Consider the following 24435-nt stretch of genomic DNA (forward strand, 5'->3'; position numbering starts at 1 on the left):
CCCCCAACACTTACCCGCTCTGTCCTCTCAAAATGATTATAGGACCATTTTGGTTTAAATTAGGAAGTGACAATACAAATATTCATAGATTAACCTCATATATTTTGTATCATAATGTAGCTTTTCTCCCCCTTACATCTTTTTCCTGGAATTAATCATTGTCTCTTGGTTTGATTTCTTTGTTATCTAAGTACTTGTCACTTGAATTCATCCCAAAATTTATCAATAGAACCCTGAAGCTTCTTTCAATATATCTGAAAACCTCAAATAATCTTAGATTGATTTTTTTTTTTCCTGCCATCGAAGGCATCCTTCTTGCAGCCTTTCATAACTGTCACTGTGGGACTTCCATAATACTAGGAGTTCCTTTTTCCTCTGGAATCCATGTCATGATCTCCATAGCCTTTTCTTAATGCTCTATACCTTTGTTTTATTGGGCCTTTCTTCCAGTACCTTCCTTCAGGTGGGACATAAATTTTAAATCTCATATCTATAAAAACGTGTTTATTCTACTATGTAAGATGATAGGCTGATGTAGAATTTTACATATTAGTAATATAGAATATTGAAAGCGTGGCTTCATTGTCTTTTATCTTACATGGTTACTGTAAGTGTAATACCATTCTTAAATCTGTTCATTTGTATGATTGATTGCCTTGTTTTGTGTTTTTAAATTTTTTGTCTTTCTGGAAGTTTTTAAGATATTTTCATGCCTATGGTTCTGAAATTTCATAATAATAATATATGGATCTTCTGATGTGTGGGGGAGGGGGTGCTGCCTGTCTTTGATCCTTTCTTCCTTCCTTCTATTTCTTTATTTCCTTCACTGCACGTCCATTGCCATTGGGTCTTTTTTTTTTTTTTAAGACTTTATTTATTTGAGAGAGAGCATGCACACAGGCCGGGAGGGGTAGAGGAAAAGGGAGAAGCAGGCTCCCTGCTGAGCAGGAAGCCAGCCCCAGGTCCCCTGGTATCATGACCTGAGGTGAAGGCAGTCACTTAACCCACTGAGCCACCCAGGTGCCCCTCATTGGGTCTTTTTAAGTTGGAGATTCATTTCTTTCAGTTCTTGGACATTATTGGTATTTCTTTGATAATTTCTTCCCTTTTGTTTTTAGTATTTCTCTTTCTGGAATTGCTGTTCTTCAAATAGTAAACTTCCTATATTCCTCTGCTTTTCTGTTTCTCATTGCTTTATCTTTTGTTTTTCTTTTGAAGGCATTTCCTCATTTATTATTTTTCAGCCCTTTTATTGATTTTTGTATTTCAAAACTTTTCTCTGAAGAACTTTTAAGACCCTCTTTAAAAAAACTTCACAGAACTTTCCTATTCTTCCTTGATATTAATTCTCTGGTGTACATATCTTTGAACACTATATTGTAGTGTCTGAAGATTATTTTTCCATTTCCTATGTTGTTTATGCTTCTAAGTTCCTCTTTTCTATTTGTTTGGTTTGTTCTTTCTTGTACTCATGCTGAAAGTGTTCATCAAATATCTTATGATCCTTTGCTCTGTGTTCATTTTTAAAGATAAGACACAAAAATGGTGATTGGGAAGCTCTGTGTATGTAGCTGGGATTTATAAACTTATGAGCATTGCCCTTAACCAACCCGGTAGAACTCTCACCATATCTGTATTTAGGTCTTTTCTTTTGGTTCGGGAAATGAGCCCTGGATCTATGTCTTCCATTCTTCTGCGTGGGAGCTGGAGACCTGACTTCTAACTGCTTTAGAAAAGCCAAAGAGGGGCCTGTGTGTCTCTCTGATTCTCCACCCCACACCTGCTCTCAGTGAGAACTAGAGCTTCTTATTTCTGAACATCTCCAGCTATCTGCTACAGTAAACGGCTTGTTTCTGGATAGTCTTCCCATGCACACACCAGTTTAGGTTTCAGTGTTGTCAGTGGTTTCTGGTCTACAAAGGCAGTTAACCACTCAACCATTCATGTTCACAGCTTCCAAAAATTTGTTGACATAGTTCTTCTGTGATCCTGTCTCATTTTCTTTGTCCTGAAGAAGTTATGCCTCTTTAAAACTTCTGTACTGTCATTTTAGGGGTTTCAGAAAGCAACAAAGATGCACACATGCATTCAGACCAACATGTTCAATTGGAAATCTTTATAATCCCTAGTCTGCTTATCTCTTTAGTGAAGCCTCCCTAACACTCCTAGTCAGTAGTAGATTACTTTGTTAAAGATTGTTAAAGAATCATATTCCTTTTTAAATGGGGTACCTTGCTCATTTATTTTTGATTCATTTTTTTTCAATGTATGTATCTCTTACATGGTACTGTGTCATGGAAGCAATGAACACCTCTGTTTTTGGTGTATCTTGAGTCAGCATTTATTGTAGTGCCAAACAAATAGAAAGGGCTCAATAAATTATTGGTTGAATGATGAAACATTTTTCTATAGTAATTCTTATTTTGCATCAGTATTTACTTAGAACTTTTAAAAATTATTTACATGCATTTAAAAGAGTTTGTGTAACCATTCCCTTACAGTTGGAAATTTAGGTATTTCAAATTTTTAAATAAAAATCAGTGAGCTTTTTCTGTGTTTTTTCCAAAAACAGACTTAATACATTTGTTTTTGAGGCTCTAAACACATATATTGCCAACTTATTTTTAAGTTTTATGCCAGTTTACACTGCCACTGGCAATGCTTGATTGCCCATTTGTTATTCTTAATATTATTTTCATTTATAAAAGTATCACAATTTATTTGCAACCATTAGTTCAACTTGATTTTAATATTAATTACATATATCTTAATACCAGTTTTATTGTAATAACTTTATGGTGATACATTATCTTAGCAGATGATCAATGACTTTAGTCTTTTGTTGTTGTCATTCTTTTGTGGTTATACTTTACTTGAAACAAACTTTTTGATATTCTATATTCTTTGGTGTTTCTTAGTATGTTTTCTAGTATTGATTGGATAAAAGTTTTTAAAGTTGTAAATAATTCAGTGAAAAAAACTTATAATGGGACCCTGCTTTAAGAGTGAGTTAATAGATTATAAAAGTTTTTGTTGTAAAATCACTTAATGGGACCTGCTTTAAGAGTGAGTTAACTAGATTATTTTCCTGGAAACTCACTTAGATTGATGGCTTTTTAAATTCTTGCTCTCTTGGGATCTGGTACTTTGGATCTAAGGGTCTTTTCTGCATTTGTATGATCTTATTCTTAGGCTTTTATGAGGCATGCATTGAGATTTGGGAGTGAGGTCAGGAATGACTGTCCTGCCCCTTGGATCTGAACAGAGATTGGAGTTATTCAAGGTTGGTAATGACCACATTCTAAGTGGATTTTACCAGACTTCCGATGAACCATTTTCTTTCTAACTGATTTGGAAATAAAGGTAAAACATAGAAAATGAAAAAATATTAGAAGAGATGACCAAATCCGTGAAACAATGCTTTATACTTAAAGCATATAAGAAGGAAGTATTAGATTTTTTCATTTGTATAACTTGTTCATGTGTATGTAATAAACACACACACATATGCACACAATATAAAACATATGATACATATCACGTACTAAGCACTTGATACATGTCAAACACTGCTCTGAGGACTTTACATGTATGTATCAGCGTAAGTCATTCTCACAGCTAAGGTGTAGATATTTACTTTTATTTTACAGTTGGGTGACTATGGTGGCTCACTAACAATAATTGTCCAAGTTTCAGTGCTATAAAATGGTTGGACTCTTGAGTTTGTGCTTTTAACTGCTGTACCATACTGCGTGTCTTGTTATTTGGTTTAATATTAATTCTAACCTAATATCTTTATGATTCTAATATGTGATTTAAAATTTTTTGTTGTAAAAGAAGTTGGCAGAATGTGTGACATTGTTCTTTAGTAATTTTATCATTACTAATGAGGAATGGGTTGACATCATTAACTGTGAATATTGGGACTTTGGAGGTCATGTTTTAGATGTACTCATTAAAAAAAAATATTTGTGAAGAAGGGAAAAATTTATCTTGACAAAGGGCAAAAAACAAGGCTTGTCTTCCTCCTTCTCCTTACCATTCTTAGGATGTTTAGAAATGAATAAAAACTTACTCTGTAATTTTTCCATTTACTGAGAGAATGTCCTTCCTATGCCCCACATACAAACACATATTTAGTAGTAAACTTTCGATTGAGCTCATGGGTCACATAATACAATGAGATATTTCATTCATCCATTTAGCAAATACTTAAGGGCCTGTTATGTACAAGGCTGTTTTAGATGGTGGAGACACAGTAAAGAATAAAAAAGACAAGTCCTCTCCTCATGGATCTTCTGTTTTAAGGAAGGCTGGAGACAAAAAGAACCAGTGCTATGAAGAAAAAAATATAGTGTCAAGGAGATAGAGAAACAAAGAAGCTGCTATTTTAGAATGTTCTCTGATGGCATCTCTTAAAACACCTGAATGAAGCAAGAGGTACAAGCTTTGGTCATATCCGGGCAAATGCATTTTAAATAGAAGAGGAAATAGATCCTGAAATGGGAATATGCCCAAGTTTGAGCAATAGCAAAGAGGCCAGCATGGTTAGAATGGTAGAGGATGAGCGGCCAGCGTGGGAGGGTTTTGAGCAATAGAAGAACACGAACTGATTTAGGTTTTAAAAAGGATCACGCGGGCTGCTGAATTGAGACTAGACTATCAGGTTATTCTAGTACTCTGTGAAGAGATGGGGGTGGTTTGTGCTCAGGAAACCAAGAAGGAGCTGATGAAGAGCAGTCAAATTTAGCTCTGTGTTTATAATAGAGCAGTCAGGAATTGTTGACTGATTTGTACACAGATTACACAGAATGAAGTGTAGAGGTAACCCAGGGTTTGGGGATGAGCATCCATATGAAAGGAAGACTGTGTTCTATGCTACTCTGGGGAAGTATGAGGTGAGAGGTTGCAGTTGGAGGTATAAATGTGGGAGTCACCTGCTTAGAGATGATGTATGAAGCTTTGGTAGTAGATAACATCACATAGGGGGGTGGTATAGAAAGAGAAGTCCCAGGAGTGAATACTGGGGCCTCACCACTTAAAAATTGAGGAGGGAGACATAGGAAAGAGGATTTCAGGAGTAGCTAGTGAGAGCAAACCAAGAGTGTATGGTATCTGGGAAGGGAAATGTGATGCTTTAGCAAATGGGCTTTAGCAAAAGCAAAATAGAGCTTGCTTTATACTGGAGGCTTTCAACTTGAGCCTACACAAACATTAAGAGATGTTAAGAAAGTGATTGCTTCATTTTATCCTTTCTGATTCACATTTCTGCAGTTGTAAAAGTATGTTTAAATCCAAAGACAAGTGACATAAGTGTCATTATTTTATCATCTCTATTTTATAAGTCCTTTTTATTCAGAGTAAGTAGGTAATTTGGAGAAACATATATGAAATAGTCTTTAATGCTGGCTTAAGTTATTGCATGTCTTTGAATACCATTTTGCTTTCTATTTTAGTAATTGGTAATTCATCTATATGAGTGATAAGTTGGATGCAGTTGTCATATTTCTGTTTTTTGCTGCTTGAATATACATTTAAACTGGCCAACATGAATTGCCTCTTATATATGTATTATACAGACAACTAAAATCATAATAGACTAATAAGATAAATTTTAAGATACTGTAGGTCCTCTAGTTATTTACTGACACCTAAGAATAAATGTTTTTCAAAATTATCTATTTTTAAATTGCATAGTATCAGTGTAAAAGAAGTACCAAGAGTAGGAGATACCCATTAATTATAGATATATTAAAACCATCATGAAATTATTATATCATATTTTCACAATAATAAATAATAACCTGGTTATTCAGTTTGCACAAATTTAGACAAGAGGACTTTATTTTGTAAGGTTAGGCTGGAACAACAGAAAACACATAAGCAGCTTAAACAAGGTATTTTTTTTCTATTACAAAAACATAACACCCCTAGAAGTGGTGTGGTCATGTTCATGCATCTAGGCACCTTTTTGTTCTGCTGTCCTTACCACCTGGCTGTGGCCTCATAATATAATATGGCTGATTCGGGTTAGCCATCAAATCTGCATTCCAGCAGGCAGAAAAAAGGGAAAGGAAAGGTAAGGGCTTCCCTTTTAGGGATACTTCCCAGAAACTGCACAAACCAGCTTTATTTTACATCCCATTGGCTAGGTCTTACTCCCATGGGCACACTTTAACTACAAGGGAGGCTGGGAAATTTAGTTTTTCTTTTACTCTGGGCAGCCCTGCACCTTGGTAGGATTTGGGGTTCCTGTTATTGACATGTACAGGGGTTAGTGTACAACTGGCAGTCTCTGCACCACAGGGTGTCTAGACAATAGGGAGAAACTGGTTTTACAGCAATGTGATTTTTTTTTTCTGTATTAAAGTGTAAGTTATCTAATATACTACGTAGTCACTCTGTGAATACGTTTAATGGATTTAGGATAGGAATTTGCCCTATAACTAACCATACATACCTTTCTCTGTATTATTTTATCAACTGGGAAGTCATTATAAGATCATGAGTAAGAGCACGGAGCCATTCTGCCCAGGGTCGTGTCTTGCTAGTGCTATGTGCCAGCAGTGTAACCTTGAGCAAATTTTGTGGCCTTTTGTGGCACAGCGTCTGCACCTTCAGATGAGAAGATAATCGTACCTAATTCACAGGATGTCTGTAAGGGTAAATAATTGGTTGTAAAGAACTTAGAAAAGCTCTTAGCATGGAGTAAGCCCTCAAATTTTAGTTATTTCTATAAGTTATCATGTTCTTAGTGAAAGTAATTTTAATACTATCGCAGGTAAAATAGAACTGTAAAAGTTGCTTTTCTTAAGATGTACTGATATTTTTCTGTGGTAGAGGAAAAGGGATTGGATAATTGAAAAATGAGTCTGAGTTTGCTTATTTCATTTTGGAGTATTTGATTAGTTATATTGAGAGATTTTCCTATTTGGAGAATTGTATTTTAGAACATATATGCAAATATACATCCTGTAAATAGATATCTACCTTGTGAACTTTTTACATAAAGGTGTGCCTTTTAAGTACATTCAGAACCAGGAAGTCAAAAGACTATTAGCAATGAAAATACCTTCTTACTTGTGTCTTAGGATAGGTAAAGCAAACAGTGAACTTGTTAGAGGATAAATACGTGGCAGTTCAAAGTTGAGTGTCTTTTGAAATGGAACCTGGCTTAAGGCTTTGCTCGGTTTTACTTCTCTAGGAGGTCTTTCCTGAGTCCCTGGTTGGTTAAAATACTCCTTTGTTTTTTATATAGCATACTGTACATGATTCTTTTAACATGGCAGATTTTACTGAAGTTGTTTCTTCCTGTCTTTCGTACCACATCATAAGCAGAGACTCACTCTTAGTTGTGTCCTTAGCATCCTACACACTGTAGGTGTACAAGACTTAATGAACTTGTTACAGTAGATATAGCAATACAAGCTACCACTTTCCTAGGGGTCTTGATTTTCAATCTCAAGTCAAAAATAACAGTAATTTTTCATGGCCTTAAATTGCTCTCTAAATTTGGTCATCTGCAACAAGATGCTTAGAAATAGGCATATTTCCAAAATAAGCTGTGATATGGGGTGCCTGGGTGGCTCAGTCGTTAAGCGTCTGCCTTCAGCTCAGGTCATGATCCCAGGGGCCTGGGATCGAGCCCCGCATCGGGCTCCCTGCTCTGCGGGAAGCCTGCTTCTCCCTCTCTCACTCCCCCTGCTTGTGTTCCCTCTCTCGCTGTGTCTCTGTCTGTCAAATAAATAAATAAAATCTTAAAAAAATAAAATAAATAAGCTATGATAGTTCAGACAAAGTAAAGCTCTGTGCTATTGTAATCCAGTTCAGAAAAGGTCTGCTTTCTCTTAGTATCTTCTACCTTTTGTACATGCTGTCTTCTTTCTCACTCCATACTAAGGTATTACAACAATAAACTTATTTGCATGTTTTTAGAGTATGACGACTTTATTAGTCTACTGATGTCATGCTGCATGAAATGCAGGAGTAAATAAGAGGTGGTCAGTTGTCTTTTGAAGGACAGTAACATTTGTTTTGTTTCACCACTTTGAATCTGAATCTGCTACAGTTAAATTAGAGCCCAGATGAAGTATGTGTGTGTGTATTGGTATATGTATATATCTATAGCTCAAATATATATATTTTAATGTCAGAATTGGATTATCTCCTTCATTGGCAGATGATTGAATTCTTTAGCTTCATAATTAAAACAAAACCCAACAGTCTGTTTTGTATGGAATGTTTGGGTGTAATACAAGGCCTTACAGTTGCTGAGGTGGTCGAGGTAGATGCAGTTAATCTGTATTCCTTATTAATCATGTCAGATTCATTTGGATATTTATTGGTCACTATTCTGGTGGCAGCACATCCCAAACTGTCACAGAGTCTTTAAAGGGCTGTGCTGAAAGCTGCTGATGTGCTATCACACAGACATTTAATTTTAGCCATTTTTCTCAATAGATTTTAATGACCCTTTCTAATAGTCCATCAGAGATTCAGGCATTAGAGGAAGATCCTCTATTTTAACAGGCCAAAAACAATGATCATCCTCGATGTGGGCAGGTAGTCAAACAAGTGTTATGATGTAGAAATGCTGAATGAGCCTCACAGTATGTTCAGACACGCCTTTTTCTTCTTTTCCACAGCAGTCTGCAGTACTGCTGTCCCTTCTACATGTATTAAGTGCAAAACTCTTGAATGAAGAATGGCTCAAAGGAAATACTAGGCTGCTATGCTCCTAAGCTTTAATATTTTCCTTTTTTTATTTTTAGATCACTTGTAAACTTTGAACAGGTTAAATTTGCAATATCACTTGTAATAATATGTTGAAGATGTTTTTATCAAACATCCTTATTTAAATACAACTGTATATAAAATCATATTGAATTAAGTCGCAAGTTGTGATGAGTTTTGGTACTCTTTTATTGTAATATTTTGGTTAAGAATATAAATTCCTTTTCTTCAGATTTTATTTTTGGGAAAAGAAAGCTGTGGAGAGAATTATAAACAGTTTTGAAAATATTAAAAAATGTTTACATCCTATTTAAGTTTGGAGGACCAGGATACCTACATTATTTTTACATCTCAAAAAACAAATAGGCTTTATTCTCCAGGCATTGCTGCTAAGTCACACTGTGCTCTTATCTTATGATCTGGGATCTAAGGTTAGCTGTTTTGTGTTTTGCTTTCAAATTTCAAAGATGATTTTGGTTAATGTTTTGAGTTAAGAATTTTTTTTTTTAATTTAAGAAATATACCATGTTCGGTAATTTCCTCCCTATCCCTCTTCCCTTTTTTTGCTTTTCAAGTAGCTCCATAATCTTCAAATTTACCTTTCCTGTCTTTTTAAAGGTCGATTGAGCTATCCACATCCAGGAACTGATAATCTGTTGATGTTAAATGGTAAGTTTTATAAAAACATTTTACGTTTCCAATTTGACTCATATGAATAAATATGATTGAGTACATGGTTTTCTATACCTTCCCCATACACAGAAGTTAATTATTTTATAAGTATAAAAATAAAACTACAACTTCTGTACAGAAAGCAGAATTACAAGTTTGAATATATTCTGGCTGTCAAAGCAGTCATTGTAGTGTATTTGTGACAGTTTGATTTAATTCATTGATCGCAGACTTTGGAGAGAGTCCTGAGTTTGAATACTGGTTTTCTAGTTTATGGTGAGACCTTGTGCAGTAACTTCTGTGAGCCTTAGTTTACCATCTATGAAATGGGAATAACAATCTCAAGGTTTATTATGAAAATTAAATGAGATGATATTTGCAAAGTGCATAGAACGTGTTACTTAGTATAGTACTTGTGCTTATGTTAACCAGGGAATGAATATACTAGTGATTCTATATAAATGTGGTGCTCACACTAACTTAATTTATTCTGACTAGGAAGTTTCACAGTGAACTTCACCAGAGTTAGAAACAGGATAAATAAACTTTCATTAAAGTTTGTTTTCTTTCTGTTGGACAAACATTGTATTCAGAGTGGCAGTACTTAGCACATCCATGACTGTGGGAGTAGACATGGAGGATGAAAATATCCTTCACAAAGGCATTTTTAAATCAGAGGGTGGATGAAGAGAGGGAAGTAGGAAGAAGGAAGAGTAGAGATAGCACTTACTTTAAAATACATAATTATATAATTAGAATGGCTTGGCTCTTCTATTTTAACTAAAACTTTGTTAAGAACAGATGGCAGTGAAGTTGGGGAACAAAGTCTAAAAAAGCGAGTATAAAGCTCGACCATGTGAACTAATACTAAGTAAAGACTGTAGTGACAGAAAAGTGGGAATAAAGTCCAGGCCACCTGGGAGATTGTCAAAGGAGATAGGATTTTGGAACGAGAGAAGAATTGAAGAAGCAAAGTGTCTGGTGATGTGATTGATTGGTTCATTTAACATGGATTGTTATATATTGAGTTGCCCACCACGTGCCAGTTTAGTCTAAGCACTGGGTTATCTGTTAGGATCTTGAAGGATGGTTAGAGGTTGAATTGTCAAGGTTCTCACCCTGGGGCCTGAGTGTGCTCTCTAGGCTGAGGCTACGTCTGGGCTAGACCTTACAACAGTCCAACAGGCCACATGCATGAATTCAGTGACTTATAGTGCTTACATGGACTTTGACCAGACAGGTACTAAAAATTGCATTCCAGGGCTGCTTCAGTCAACTTTTTTTCTACCATGCAATTAAAAAAAAAAAAAAAAAAAATGCCATTTCAGTAACTGGTCTCTGAACTCTAAATCTGTTACTAAAACTTACAGTGTTGAAATTAAGTTTGCAAACTGAAAATAGATCATAATTTTTATCTTCATGATGTGATTTATAAAATAATGATGGGTTTAGGTAACAATAAACTATTTATATATTTACCCTGACTTCCTTAAATAATTTTCTTTTGGGCCATTCTGTGTAATAAAAATCATTCACATTTCTATTACAACTTCTAAAAAAAGCAATTCGGTAGAAAAAATAGAATGTGTGTATTTCTCATACTCTGTTAAGATCCATTTGAAGGAAGGTACTGTATGAGACAGTACGTTAGATCATTCACAGATGTTTTGAGATTTCTTTATGCATAGTACACTAGGGCAATTCAGAAGTATATTGTAATCACAAAGGAATACATCAGTTATATGTGAGCAAAGAACTTAGCTGCATTGTTTTTACAACTTACACTTTTGGCTACACTAAATATTATTTTTTTAAAGATTTTATTTACTTGAGAGAGAGAGCATGAGCTGGGGGGGGGAGGGAGAGGGACAAGCAGACTCCCTACTGAGCAGGAGCCCCATGCAGGGCTCATCCCAGGACCCTGAGATCATGACCTGAGCTAAAACCAAGAGTCAGACACCTAGCCAAGGTGCCCCATGGTTACACTAAATAGTAGTAAATTAATTGATGTCATCAGTCACCGAAAGCCTTCGTAAATAGCCTAGATGTTAGGTTAGAAGTGTTTCATCACTTAGTAGACACAAGAATATTTTATTTTAGGCAGGAGTTGAATCTTGGACAAATCTGCTTTTTCATTATGTGAGCACTCTTCGTAGCCTGCCACTCTAGGGCCGCATTACATACTCGATACAGTAAGCCGCCCTGGATATTCTTCTGAACTTTTTCTGGCAAGGGATCAGGGAAGAGACAAGAGAATGAAACTAGGACATCACAGTGTGTTTAGGTCAGTGAGGACAGTTTGATCCAAGAGAAGAAAAATTATTTTGCTCATTTGGGATCATTGTTAAGGGAGAAGCAGGAATCGGGAAATTGGGTATATTTATAGGGTAAGGAGGTATTTGAATATTAAGGATTTAAGTAATTTTTTTGTAGACATCTAAGGTATTGAAGAGAGAAGTAGGCAAATGGCAATAAAAAGTAGGGGAAATTTTCCTTGAGCTGCTTTTAATTCTTATAATTTAACTATATTCATAGCATATTGTCTCCCTAGGAAATATGGGAATTAAGTGATATCAATACCAAGCCTTTGCCTATACTGTTATTAAATATTATTGATGAAAGAAATTATAGCATCTCAATACATAGACTTTTTAAATTATGATTTTTTAGTATATCACAGATTTAAACTCACTATTAACAATTGATTAAGTTGTATTATTTAATGAGCAAGCATAGCTAATATTATTGACTTTGAAAATCAATATTTGGTAATAAATTATACATCAGTATTTTTTTGTGGTGGTTTAGCAATAGTTAACAGTAGTTGGGCACATGATCTGATAAGCACTGGGTGTTATACACAACTAATGAATGAATCATTGAACACTACATCGAAAACTAAAGATGAACTATATGTTGGGTAATTGAACTTAAAAAAAGAAAAAACAATAGTTGGTACCACAGACTCTGGAGCTAGATTATCTGGGTTTAAACCCGACTTTGCTATTCCTGTGTGACTTGGACAGTTTACCTAACTTCAACTTGACTGAGGTTCTTTATGTCAAAAGTAGATAAAATGCTGCCTGCCTCAGGGATTGTTTTGAGAAGTGAGGGAATTCATTCATGTAAAGTGTTTAGAACAGTTCCTATAACAAGAGTTAGCTGTGGCAGTGGGTGATGATGAAAGGTGACAAAATGACTTTGAAAGAATACATTCATGTCCTGTGAATAGATGAAAGTGTTGGAGAATATAAAATTAAAAGAGGATGTAACCAATGTTTTCAAGTATTTGAAGGAAGTTACGTATAGTGACCAAAGAAGGTTTGTTTTATGTTATTGCAGGAAGCCAAACCAGAACCATTTGGAAGGAGCTATAATAGGAAAAAGATTTGGGTCAAAAGCAAAATGACTCCCTTGGGCAGTTTTCCTAAAGTATGGTGTGCATGTCCCTTGTGGTACCCAAGATGACTTTAGTGGTACACAAATACATATTAAAATAAACACATGACTACTTAGAAAACACAGAACTGGCAGAAATCTGTGATGTTACTAGGCTATTACTAGGTGCTAGGCTTGAGTCCATTTACTAAAAAGTAATACATAAATAGTAGTACAGTTGTTATGCAGATAAGGCCAATGTTGTAAAGCTTTCATGATTCTACCTTCCTGGTCAATTGACATTATACTTAAACTTTGAAATATTCCTTTAAGAAATAAACAGGGAATGGGGTAAAGGTCAGGAAGTTGGTTAGACAAGATAAAACTGAAATACCTCTGGCAAATCCTTTGAGCCTCCATTAACTCTGAGAAAAAGAGGTATAATCCCACATCTATGTGTCTCGGGAAGTTGTATAGATTAAAAAAAAAAAAAAAAAGATAAAAATGCCATACAAATACGACTGCAAGTAGGCTCCTGAACACACCATGTCCCTCAATCTAACTAGAAATCAAGTTGAATTGACTGGTGGAGACCACCACTATTGAATAATATTGTAGAAGAGTCCCAAATTTAACATCCAGAAGCACTTTAGGGAAGTCACATTATATAGGAGTAGATTGTCTAAAAAACAAAAGTTAAATACTGTCTGAAATTAGAATGACAGCCTGAATGTTTATAAGTGTGTAAATCTGACATATTTTATTGTCAGTAGGAAAGAACAAAATAAAACAGAGCCACTCTGTTTTCGTAGTGGTGAGAACTAATTCAGAATGATGTATCATTCAAGTATTTGTTTCTATTTGGATCATGTTGTGTTCCTCTCACCCCTCTCCCAAGGAAAAATAGCTTATATCTTTATTAGAACATATGGCTTTTCAAAAGGAGAACAGATAGCAGAAGTATGGGGTGATGAAAACTAGTTTGAAATTTAAATTTGCTGTGATTAACCACATGCAGCCATGTTTGTAATCAAGAGCTTGCTCTACTTTTAGGGAAGAGAGAAGTTATATTTATCTTTTAACTAAGAAAATTAACTCAGTAATGAAATTGTGTTTCTGAGGGCAGATATTCTAAATGTACTGTATTAAGTCACGAAAATAGGAAACTTGAGTACATAATCAGTTCTTTTTTTATGCTGATGGAAGTAAGTGGAGTAGATAACAGATTTATTTTGGATCTTGAAAAGGATTATGATTTGGGGGTATATTTCTCTCCCTGGCTTTGACTTCTTAGAGCAAGAAATAAGAATTTCTTTGGTTTTACACCAAGAGAACTTTAACCTAAGTATTTCCAGCTAATTTAGTATGTTTACCCATCGCTTTCTCCAGCTGCAGTAATTCATGTACCACAGCTGTAGCTAAGAGCCAATATATAAGGGCACAAAGACACCAAAAAGAATGTCAGAATCCTCCTATTTCTTTTTTATGGGTTAGAACCATATTAATTGTACAACCAGATTAATTGTAAAGTCACTTGTATAGAAAAGGTCTTTTTTCACAACCTTCTTATTATCTCCATGAAAAAAAATATATATAATCTAACATACATGCATATACATGTATACACATATATTTACATATGTATGTTAAATAGCCAATTCCTTACTTTTGAATGAGTTGTACTTTTTTATATGCTTTATAAAACTTATCTACCTGAAATTTAATATTCTAAATAGTTTTTATACAAAAATTGCTCCCTTTTTTTCTAAGTCATATTCTAAATGAGTTTGGAGGGGGGCATATGTTTAAAGAAGTTTTCTTTAATTAAAACATAACAGATAATAATTTAATGATTTTCTTTTCTTACTGGGGGATTTTCATAATTCTGAATCAGAGTTATAGAGGAACATACCCCAGAAATTCCCATAAGAACACTGGTAGGAAAGTGAGTACACAGACCATTGTTTAGTGTGATGGTAGCAGATTGGTTATTTCCATGACAGGGGATGGGAAATGTTTCACATGGTTTAGCTTCATCTGCAGTCAGTTCTATTTTTGGTAATGTAGAGATTTGGAATTTGAGAGTTGTCCAAAAAATAAGTGGAATAGCTCTTTACAGGATTCTAAAATTCCTCAGGTATGAGATAGTTGGAGAAATTTTCTAAATAATGTGTTCAAGCCTAGGAATGAGATGAAACCTAAGATGTTATGAACATTTGTACATATTTTGACTATTTTAGTATTGAATAGCCTCAGCAAAGAATATAACGGCTAAGAATATAAACTGGTTATGATGTCTTTAATTTTCTCAGTAGGTCAAGAATTATTTGCCACGTTATTACTTCAATATAATTCATAATTTGACTTTAAACTTGATGAGAATGGTTTTATTTGCTTTATAAATGATCCACCTTGTACACCCATGAATGAAATCCCATAAAGCAAATTTATACTGGATTAATACCATTTATAAAGATCATGCCTAGAGATAAGTAGGAAGCCTCACCCCTAAGACTGGTGTTGTGCCTCGGGCCTATTGGCCATTTCCACACTTAATACAACTATCAAAACTTCAGTGAATTGATTCCTCCATGGTCTGTTCTTGTTAGCTCTTTTAAAATTGCTATTAGATTTTCTACAGTCGGTCTCCTATCTCTTTGAGACCCTGATTTTTTTTAAGGCTTTTTTAAGTCTTGGGAGACTTCCACAGCAAAAATGTTACTTCCACCCCTACCCTTACCCTAAACTAATATATAGGTCAGGTAAGCTATATATAATATATACAGATAATGTACATATAAGCTATATATACACACAAACACACAGGTAAGCTTACATATAAGCTAATGTACAGGTCAATCTGCTAGGCTGTGAGGTAATTGGAGCTCCCAAAAAGGTTAAATCTGCAGTAGTTCTAGCTAAATAAAGACAATAGAAAGGCAGAGATACAAATGAAGTTTGTTTTTTTTTTTATAAAAGATTCCAATGTAAGCGTTGTATTTATTGACTTCTTGAAGTGTAAATGACTAAGGGTTGACAAGTTAGTTTTTCCCATTGTTACTATAGGGGAATTAATGCTATATTCTCACCTGTGGACATACTTCTTTATGTTAAAGCCTTATATTTTGTAAAACTTCTGTAATAGAATGCAGTTAGTGATGTGATGTGAAATGTTTTCTTTTGATCTTTGCTTTGTACTTTGGGGGAAACTATATTTCTTATGACTTTCAATATATATTTTGATTTGAGATTTATTCAGGAAGTTTCCCAGGCCTAAAAAATTCATGAAACTTGTTAAAATCTTGATTTTAGCAGTCATTTTTTGTTTTGGTTTACTGCTTTGATTTCATATATTAATTCCAGGGTAAAAATATTCATTGTACACTCAGATTTGGGGGGGGAGGATTTATTTAGAAATACGTTGTGGATTTTATCAAACTGGCAATTTCTTATGGAGAATAAATTGCAGTATTTTTTTCCCTAAGGAATTATGTAAACTGCTAGTAATGTAGATTGAAATGCCTTTCTGCTTTATACTTTTACAGTATTTAAGAAATGTGCTGCTATTCTATGATGATGCTAATAATAATTTGTGTCTGAATCCCTCTTACCCCAGAGATAGAGACATAAACACTTAGAGATTATAAAATGTCCCAAAAGGATTGCAAGCATTGTTAGCTATAGTGTATCATTAGTCATTTCTTCAGTTAAGCAAGTTTGAACATGGATTAATTTCTTTACCTTCTATCTAAGCTCTATAGGCTTCAGAGTATCAGTTTAACATTGTTGTATCTTTTCATTCTTCTGTGTCTTCCAGTACTTTCTTCACACAGGCTTGGTGTAATGTGAATTGGGTTTGAATAGCTCTTTGTTGGACTGTATCTACTATATCACTCTTTATAATTAGAAAAATAAGGATTTAATTCAGGTTTTTCCATTCATTATTTGGGATGCTATTTAACTATAAGGCGTTAACATTACTATCCTGATCAGATGAAAGAAATATTTATTCATGAATTTGAGCATGAATGAGAATAAATGGTTATTTCCTGTTCATTTCATTTTTTGTACAGTTCAGAATATATATATAATAAAAGTGCTTTGTAAATGGTAAAACACCATACAGATATTATACAGTGACATTGTCCTAGCTCTTAAAACAAAGTAGCACTGATTACCAGATGCCCACTTAGCTTTTCATATCACAAGTATTTGTATGGGTGGGCTTGTTTTTAGTTCTGACATTTTACAATTTGTCCTTTGTTTACATGCAGCAAGGAGTTATGGGCGAAGACGAGGTAATTCATTTCTGTTTGCTATGGTATAACTGTTCTTAATTGGGTTTTACTGATCAACACTGTAATTAGCCTAGATTTTTTTCTGCACTGTCCAAAAAACTCACAGAAAAGTTATATTTTGATTTGCGCACTTGTCAAAGTTTTGAATCCTAAATCTCTTAACCTTTAAAGCACATTTTCATACTAATATGGTTATTTAATAAATGTCTTTTAAACTGTCCAGATTTTAACTGTTTAAAGTAATTTTTATACCTTTTAAAATAAAGCTACTATTTATAGTTTGCTTAAGAAATATGTTTAATAAATACTAGTGAAGGTGACATGCAGTATGATTTTTCTACTTTCTAAATCTATAACTGATTATCTCTGGTATATAATTTACAACTCCGTTAGTTTTATGTCTGACCCAGTTGAAAGTAAATACGAAATAGGCTCTTGTTCACACTGATGTATAGAAATCATGTTGCTAATATTTCTCTGTGTCTTCTAAGAGTATAATGCTTTCCTTCTCCCTGTCTCTACACCCATGTAGGCACACTCACACACTCATTACACCACTCTCTCCCTCTCCCGCACCATTTTTTTCCCCTCTGGGTTCTTGCTATCTTCCGGACAAAATGAGGACTGTGAGAAGCCGAACTACTAAACCTCTTCAGACAGTAGCTAACATGTTCTGTGCTTAAACTTGGCTTCTCTTTCTCATGTGCAGACTGGGAGGGAGCAAAGTAGATGGGATGAGAAGAAGCAAACGTAATTTTACACCACTAGATTATCCTCTAAGTGTGCAATAATCATGATATTTAAATAACTGTTGTAAGTACCAAAATGAATAAAAAAGGATTTTCCTTGACCCCGAAAACCTCCTTTGAGCCATAGAGGACAGACAGTAATAATAATGCCTTTTGATTAATTTTATAAATATGTGGCCGTGGTTCAATTTCTTTTCATGTAGTCATGAGTATGTGTGCTTTGAAAACAAACAAGCTAAAACTTTCTGCCACCACTGATGATAGAAACGAGTATTATATATTCTTAAGGAGTATTTCCAGTTTTGTATTTCACATTGTCTGAATTTAACTTCATTTTTGGAATTTGGTTTCTTCAAATGCTTGACTGAATCTTTTGGTTCTTTAGTTTTCTGACTAAAAAATTATAGGATATAGAAACTCAAAACTCAGAAAACTGAAGCTGAATTACCTTGTAAAGGTTATTGTTAGCAACTGAGAAGAGGGGGAAAGTTTAGAATTTTAGTACCTATTTTCACATCTATGGACTGTCTTATTTCACTATGCTATTTTAATATGGAGCTCCAGTTCTTTTGGAAAAACCCACTTATCAAGCTGTGATTCTAGGTATTTTGAAACTAGAGCAATTTAATTAGGATCTTTTCCTTCTATACACTTTTCATCTTTTAACCTTAGTAATTTATGTTTAATTTGGCATACTACAACATAAATATTATGATCTAGGAAGTTCTAAGGAGCACAGTATCAGAAAGCCATGTTGTTGTTTATCTTCTTTTATCTCCATTCAGTAATTATAGACTATTATGATATTAAGAAAAAGCAAAATTTTCTGCTTTCAGATAGGAACTTACTACCATTCTTTATGGCTCCTAGAGGATAGAGATATAAAGATTTCCTCTACTTCAGAACTGCCTGCCAGCTTTGGAAGAAAGAAGTCTCACATGGTTTTAAGGCTTCTGGAGAAGCTTTCTTTAGGATGGAACTGATAGTTGTCACACTTACTTGGCTTAACATGGAGGGATAATGCCTGAATTTTCCTTTCAAATTATATGGAATTAGTAATTTTTTAGGTGGTCCTCTTTGAATAGTCAGAGTCTGCTTTTAAAATTTCAATTTTGATGGCCAGATGAAAAGTAGACCCATTAGAAATACCTATTGAGAGGTTTTATTTGAATTTGAATGTACTTTAACACAGTAATATAACATTAAAAAAAGAAAGAAAGAAACCCACACACATACCAAAGGAATGACTCAGAAAGGACTAGAAGTAGCCTGGCTCTCTTCCTATTTTCTACTCATTTTTTTCCCCTTTCTACGCTAGATACAATATCATTATCGCACTGATAACCTTTTAACTACCAAGATTCCCCTTGTATGGGCTTCATGTTTAACATTTTGTCCATCAAAGGAACTGCATCAATTAATTTCATTTAATCATTTTTCTTAAAAAAAAAGTCTGATACGTATCAGATCTACTGCTCATGTGGGATGTGTCACAATGAGTTGATATAATTCTTACCAAAAATAACACATTGCTCTTTACCAGTGCAGTGGTGGGTGAACAGTATTATTTTCACAAGGCATTTTGACTTTGTAGAGCAGTTTAGGAAGAACTATTTGTTCTTACTTGCCACCTTTGACTCACATTTAAACCCAGGCATAGAGGAGCTGTTTTCATTTAAAAGATTTCCCACTTGACTGCAGTGAAACCAAATTGCTACCAAAATGACTTTATATATTTTAATTTCCTTAACAATGTCAAGAAGAACTTTAAATCAAGCTGGTTCTAGATATAAATATATAAAATATACTTTAGGAATACTCAAAAATTAATTATACTGGGAGTAATTAAGAAGAGCAAATATTTCTTTCCCTCTTTTTCAGTTGGGACCTGCCCCAAGTCCTATGTATCTCTGTACCCTGGGAACCATAAAAAGTTCTACTTCAGAGCTGCCTGGGGACCAGGATTAGGAAGAAGGAGACTCATATGGGGAGCTGACTTTAATATATGGAAAACTATCTTTTGTATTTATTGTCCAATGTTTCTTCCATTCTATTCTAAGAGTGAACACACTGGTCTAGGGTTAGATTAGGTTGGGAGTGTGAAGTGAGGTGTGAAATGTAATTTAAATTCTATCTCTCCACTTCAAATATTTTTATATTGCAATCTATCCCTGTAGTAAAGGATTGAAGGGCTACTGTGCTCCCAAGGAACAAAAATATATAGGATGTTTTAAGTAATAGAAATAGACCCTATTTTAGTTGATAGGGCTAAACATCACAATGCAATCTGTTCTAGCAGGTAATCCCAAAGCTTTGAGTTAATGGATTGTATATGGAATGAAATAGGAGAAATGATTTTAAAAGGGAATGAAATTATAGAAGTTCAACTAGAGAGGTTGGATATATTTATACTGTGTAGCCATTCAGATTTATGCACTGTAATAAACAAGGAATTATTAATAATATAGTATACCATGTATTGCTTTAAAATTGACCCAGGATTTTCTGATTTGGTTAGATTTAATTCAAATTTGTTTGACTCTTAATTTTGTGAAGTAGCCAGAGTAAGGGTACACCCCCTAAATATCACCACTATCAAATCCTTTCATGATGAAGTCAAGGCTGAAATTGTTCATCTTTGATAAATACTTTTGATACCTGTCAGAGAATGAGCAAAATCTCCAAAGCATGAAAAATAAAAAAAGCCAGAGTAATACTGTAAGATAGAGGTCAGCAAACTGTGGCCCACAGGCCAAACTTCCAAACTATAAACAAAGTTTGTTGTTGTTATTTTAAAGATTTTATTTATTGGACCGAGAGAGACAGCAAGAGAGGGAACATACAGGGCGAGTGGGAGAGAGAGAAGCAGGCTTCCCGCTGAGCAGGGAGCCTATGCAGGGTTTGACCCCAGGACCCCAGGATCATGACCCGAGCCGAAGGCAGACGCTTAACGACTGAGCCACCCAGGCGCCCCTAAACAAAGTTTTACTAGAACACAGCGATGCCCATTCGCTTTTTGTCTGGTTGTTTTGGAGCTACAGTGATGGCAGAGTTCAGTAGTTAAAACAGTACACACAACAGTGTGGCCTACAAAGTCTAAAATATTTACTGTCTGGCCCTTTACAGAAAAAATTTGCTTACCCCTCCTCCTCGAAGAGGCCGACTGTACCTATTCTACACCTGTACCCAGCCATACCAGTATTTAAAAGAAACAAAATTTTAGTGAACTTATCAGATATATTATGTCCAGAAAGTAATTTACAAAGACATACTAGGCTATATATTAAAATTAAATGTCTTAGCCATCCTCTCTGAGAAAAGGATGAACCTGTTATTGGGACAAAATCTTTTTAGGTGGAACGGTACCTTATAGCTTCTTCCTCAGTTCTTTGGGAAAGCATGACTTCTCAGTGATTCCCGTCGGATTAAACAGATGGTGCTTGAGAGAGTTCAGTCTTGGATCTGCCTCTATTGTTTTGATAGTTTTTTGATCCTTTCATATTAAATAAAAATCATGCCATCACATTGGTAGATTTTTCTACTCCAGTAGAGTGACTGCTAGGATCTTAGAAGATGGGAAGAATATTCATATTCATCCTTAATTTATATAGTTTTTTTTTAGAACAACATTTAGTAAATGAAAGTACAGGATAATGCATTGAAATCAAAGAACTATGCTTAGATTCAAATTTTGTACATTTTGTACATGCCTAATTTTGTACAAATGTTTTCTTTTCCTTTCCTGCCTCCCCCTTTGGATATGTTGAGAAATTTCTTTAATCTGGGCTTCCAAACTAAGGTCAAAATCTGAAAAGTCAGTATAGCTATGATTTGGGCATATTAACGTAGCCACCAGAGTAAAGTTAGTAATTGCTTACAACCCAGCACAGAGCTGCCCACACCAGGAAACCAGGTGTTGGGGCCAACCGTCCTGTCACGCAAGCAGCCTATTCATAATTTAGTCTCTCTCCCCATCTTCAGTTTAGGAAGCTCATCATATAACTTTTATTATTGGGTGGAGTAAACATTTTTTATGGGAATATAGAAAAGTCTCAAACATTCTCTAATCCTTTTTATTAAAATATTTTGAAATGAGTAATTTAAATCTTAATTATCCATAACAAATGAGGCTCATATTTGTGGAAATGGCTGTGTTTCTTACTCTAAAACCTTTGCCAATTTTGTGTTTTGGTAGAAGGTATATTTTTAGTCTTGTTAGAGGAATGTAGATCCTAAAATGTTGCCTTCGTGTTAGAAGGATTTGGGTTACCTGTTAAAGAGCCCTGGCAGCATGGAAGCCATCTTAGACTCTTTTCATCTCCTTCATCTGTCATTCATTTCTTATTACTTCCTCTATAATCTTTATTGTAACTGTTTTACCTTTAAAATTTTTATTGTGCATTTTAGGTGACTAACTTACTGTAAGGCATTTTACTTGTATTTGTAAGTAGGGCTTTTGAGCACATAGTTAAGAATGTCTCTAGTTTTCTATATTTTACTTTGATATGGCCTCTGGAATGTTTCTGTACTTTTGCCCAAACAGGTATCTTCTACCTATAAAGAGTATCCCCTCTTTTTTCTCGTCTACATTTTTCTATCTAAAACTATCACATTCTTTGTTAATCTCTTAAATAACTCATAGTTAGAATCTCACTCCAGTCTTGGTTATAACTAATCTCATATTGCATTATATTAATTTTCATGTTTATATACATGCATGTGTTATAAATGTATGTATATTTACACATACATATTACAAACAAATATGGATGTATATACATTTTAAGTTAGAACCATTAAAATAGGATTTCTGTATAACAGTTCATCCTTGTTACCTTATAGTATGGTCAAGAATTTTGAGTCAAGAGTTTCATAACAATAGCCAGAGAATATAAATGAGGTGTTTGATGTCAAGATCAAATGATGATTTCAAAAAGTAGGAAAAAGAAAAACCTTAACCCTTCGAACAATGCAACTGTAATTATAGTTTAAAATTCTTTTGACTGTAGGGCTTGTTAATCAGTATCCGTTGTTGCTGGTTTTAACAGCATGGAAATCTCACCTTTAAGATCATTTATCTGGAGAAAAAAAACACTTCTAATTATTATGGTAAGAACCTTAGGAACAACCATATCCAGTTCTTCTTTTAAAAGAAGAAAACACTTGAAAATTTCATAAATAATTGCTTTTAAATACTTACAAACTTCAGTCTCAAAGGGAAATTGTAAGATGTTAAGATTGTATAGAAGATAGAATTGAAATTACTATCAGTAGTTATTTATTTTTATTAATGAATCATTGTATAAGTATACCACAATTTGTCCCTTTCCCAAATATTTACAGACATTTGAGTTGTTTTCCATTTGGGAAAATAAACTACCATAAACATTTTTATTCCCTTTTTCTGTGTGTGTGTGTGTGTGTGTGTGTACACACACATATAAGCACTCATTTCTCTTTGATGTATAACTAGGAGTGGAATTGCTAGTTCATAGAGTGAATGTATGTTTAACTTTATTAGAAACTACCAACTAGTTTGCCAGTTTTATACTCGTGACTTTGTATTAAGCTTTTATTTTTACCCATCCTGATAGGCATAAAAGTGACATCTCATTATTGTTCTCATCTGCATCTTCCTGATAACTAAGGGTGATGTTGAAGCACCTCTTCATATGCTCATAACCCATCCATTATATTCTTTTGTAAACTTTCAGTACAAGTCTTTTGCCCATTTTTAATTCAGTACAAGTCTTTTGTCCATTTCATTTAAGAAGAGTTCTTTATGCATTTTTCCTACTTTCTAATAGTCGCTTGCCTTTTCACTTTACTGTCTTTTGATAAGCAGCCAAGTGTTTAATTCTGATGGAAGTCCAGTTGTTTTCTTTTATCATTAGTGCCTTTTGGTCCTAAGAAATTACTGCCTATCCCCAAACATCATGAAGAAATTCCAGAAACTTTGTTGTTTTATCTTTCACATTTAAGTCTTGAATTTATTTTTGGTATGGTATGAGAATAGGGATCAAGGTTCCTTTTTTTTTCCCCCTCCAGCTGGATATCCATTGGTTCATCACCATTTATTGAAAAAAATCTCCCTTTCCACATTGAACTGCATTGATAACCTTGAAAAACATCAAGTGCCTATAAATTTGTGAGTCTCCTCCTGGACTCTGTTTTGTTCCAGTTAGCTGTTTGCCTATCTTAACGTCAGTGTTAGGTTCTTAATAATCATAGCTAACTAGTAAGTCTTGAAATCAGGTTGTATAATCCTCTGACTTTATTCTTTTATATGACTTTTTTAAAAACTGTTTTGAATCCTTTGATTTATCATAAATTTCAGAATTTCCTTGAGATTTCTAGAAGACAAAATTTTCTTGGATTTTGAATGACACTGTATTAAATTTATAATTTGGAGAGAATTTACATCTCGCATGTTGATTTCTTCTCTCTATTCATTTCCTTTAGTCTTGTAGAATTTCTCAGCGAATTTTTGTTTTCAGTGTAAAGGTCTTAACATATCTTTCGTTTAATTCATTCCTACTGTTTGATGAGTTTTGATGACATAAGGAATGGCATTATTTTAAATTTTTTCCCAATTAGTACTATCA

General features: G+C 34.2%; 1 protein-coding gene across 1 annotated transcript in view; it reads left to right on the forward strand.

Annotated features, from left to right (window-relative positions):
* The window catches only part of CPEB2 (cytoplasmic polyadenylation element binding protein 2), a 70367-nt gene that overhangs the window by 20377 nt on the left and 25555 nt on the right, over positions 1-24435 (forward strand). Inside the window, 2 exon segments of the mRNA XM_027598238.2 lie at positions 9352-9402; positions 17058-17081. Of these exon segments, the coding sequence (XP_027454039.2) occupies positions 9352-9402; positions 17058-17081 (75 nt within the window).

Source organism: Zalophus californianus, chromosome 2 (assembly GCF_009762305.2).
Source record: "Zalophus californianus isolate mZalCal1 chromosome 2, mZalCal1.pri.v2, whole genome shotgun sequence".
Taxonomy (NCBI): domain Eukaryota; kingdom Metazoa; phylum Chordata; class Mammalia; order Carnivora; family Otariidae; genus Zalophus; species Zalophus californianus.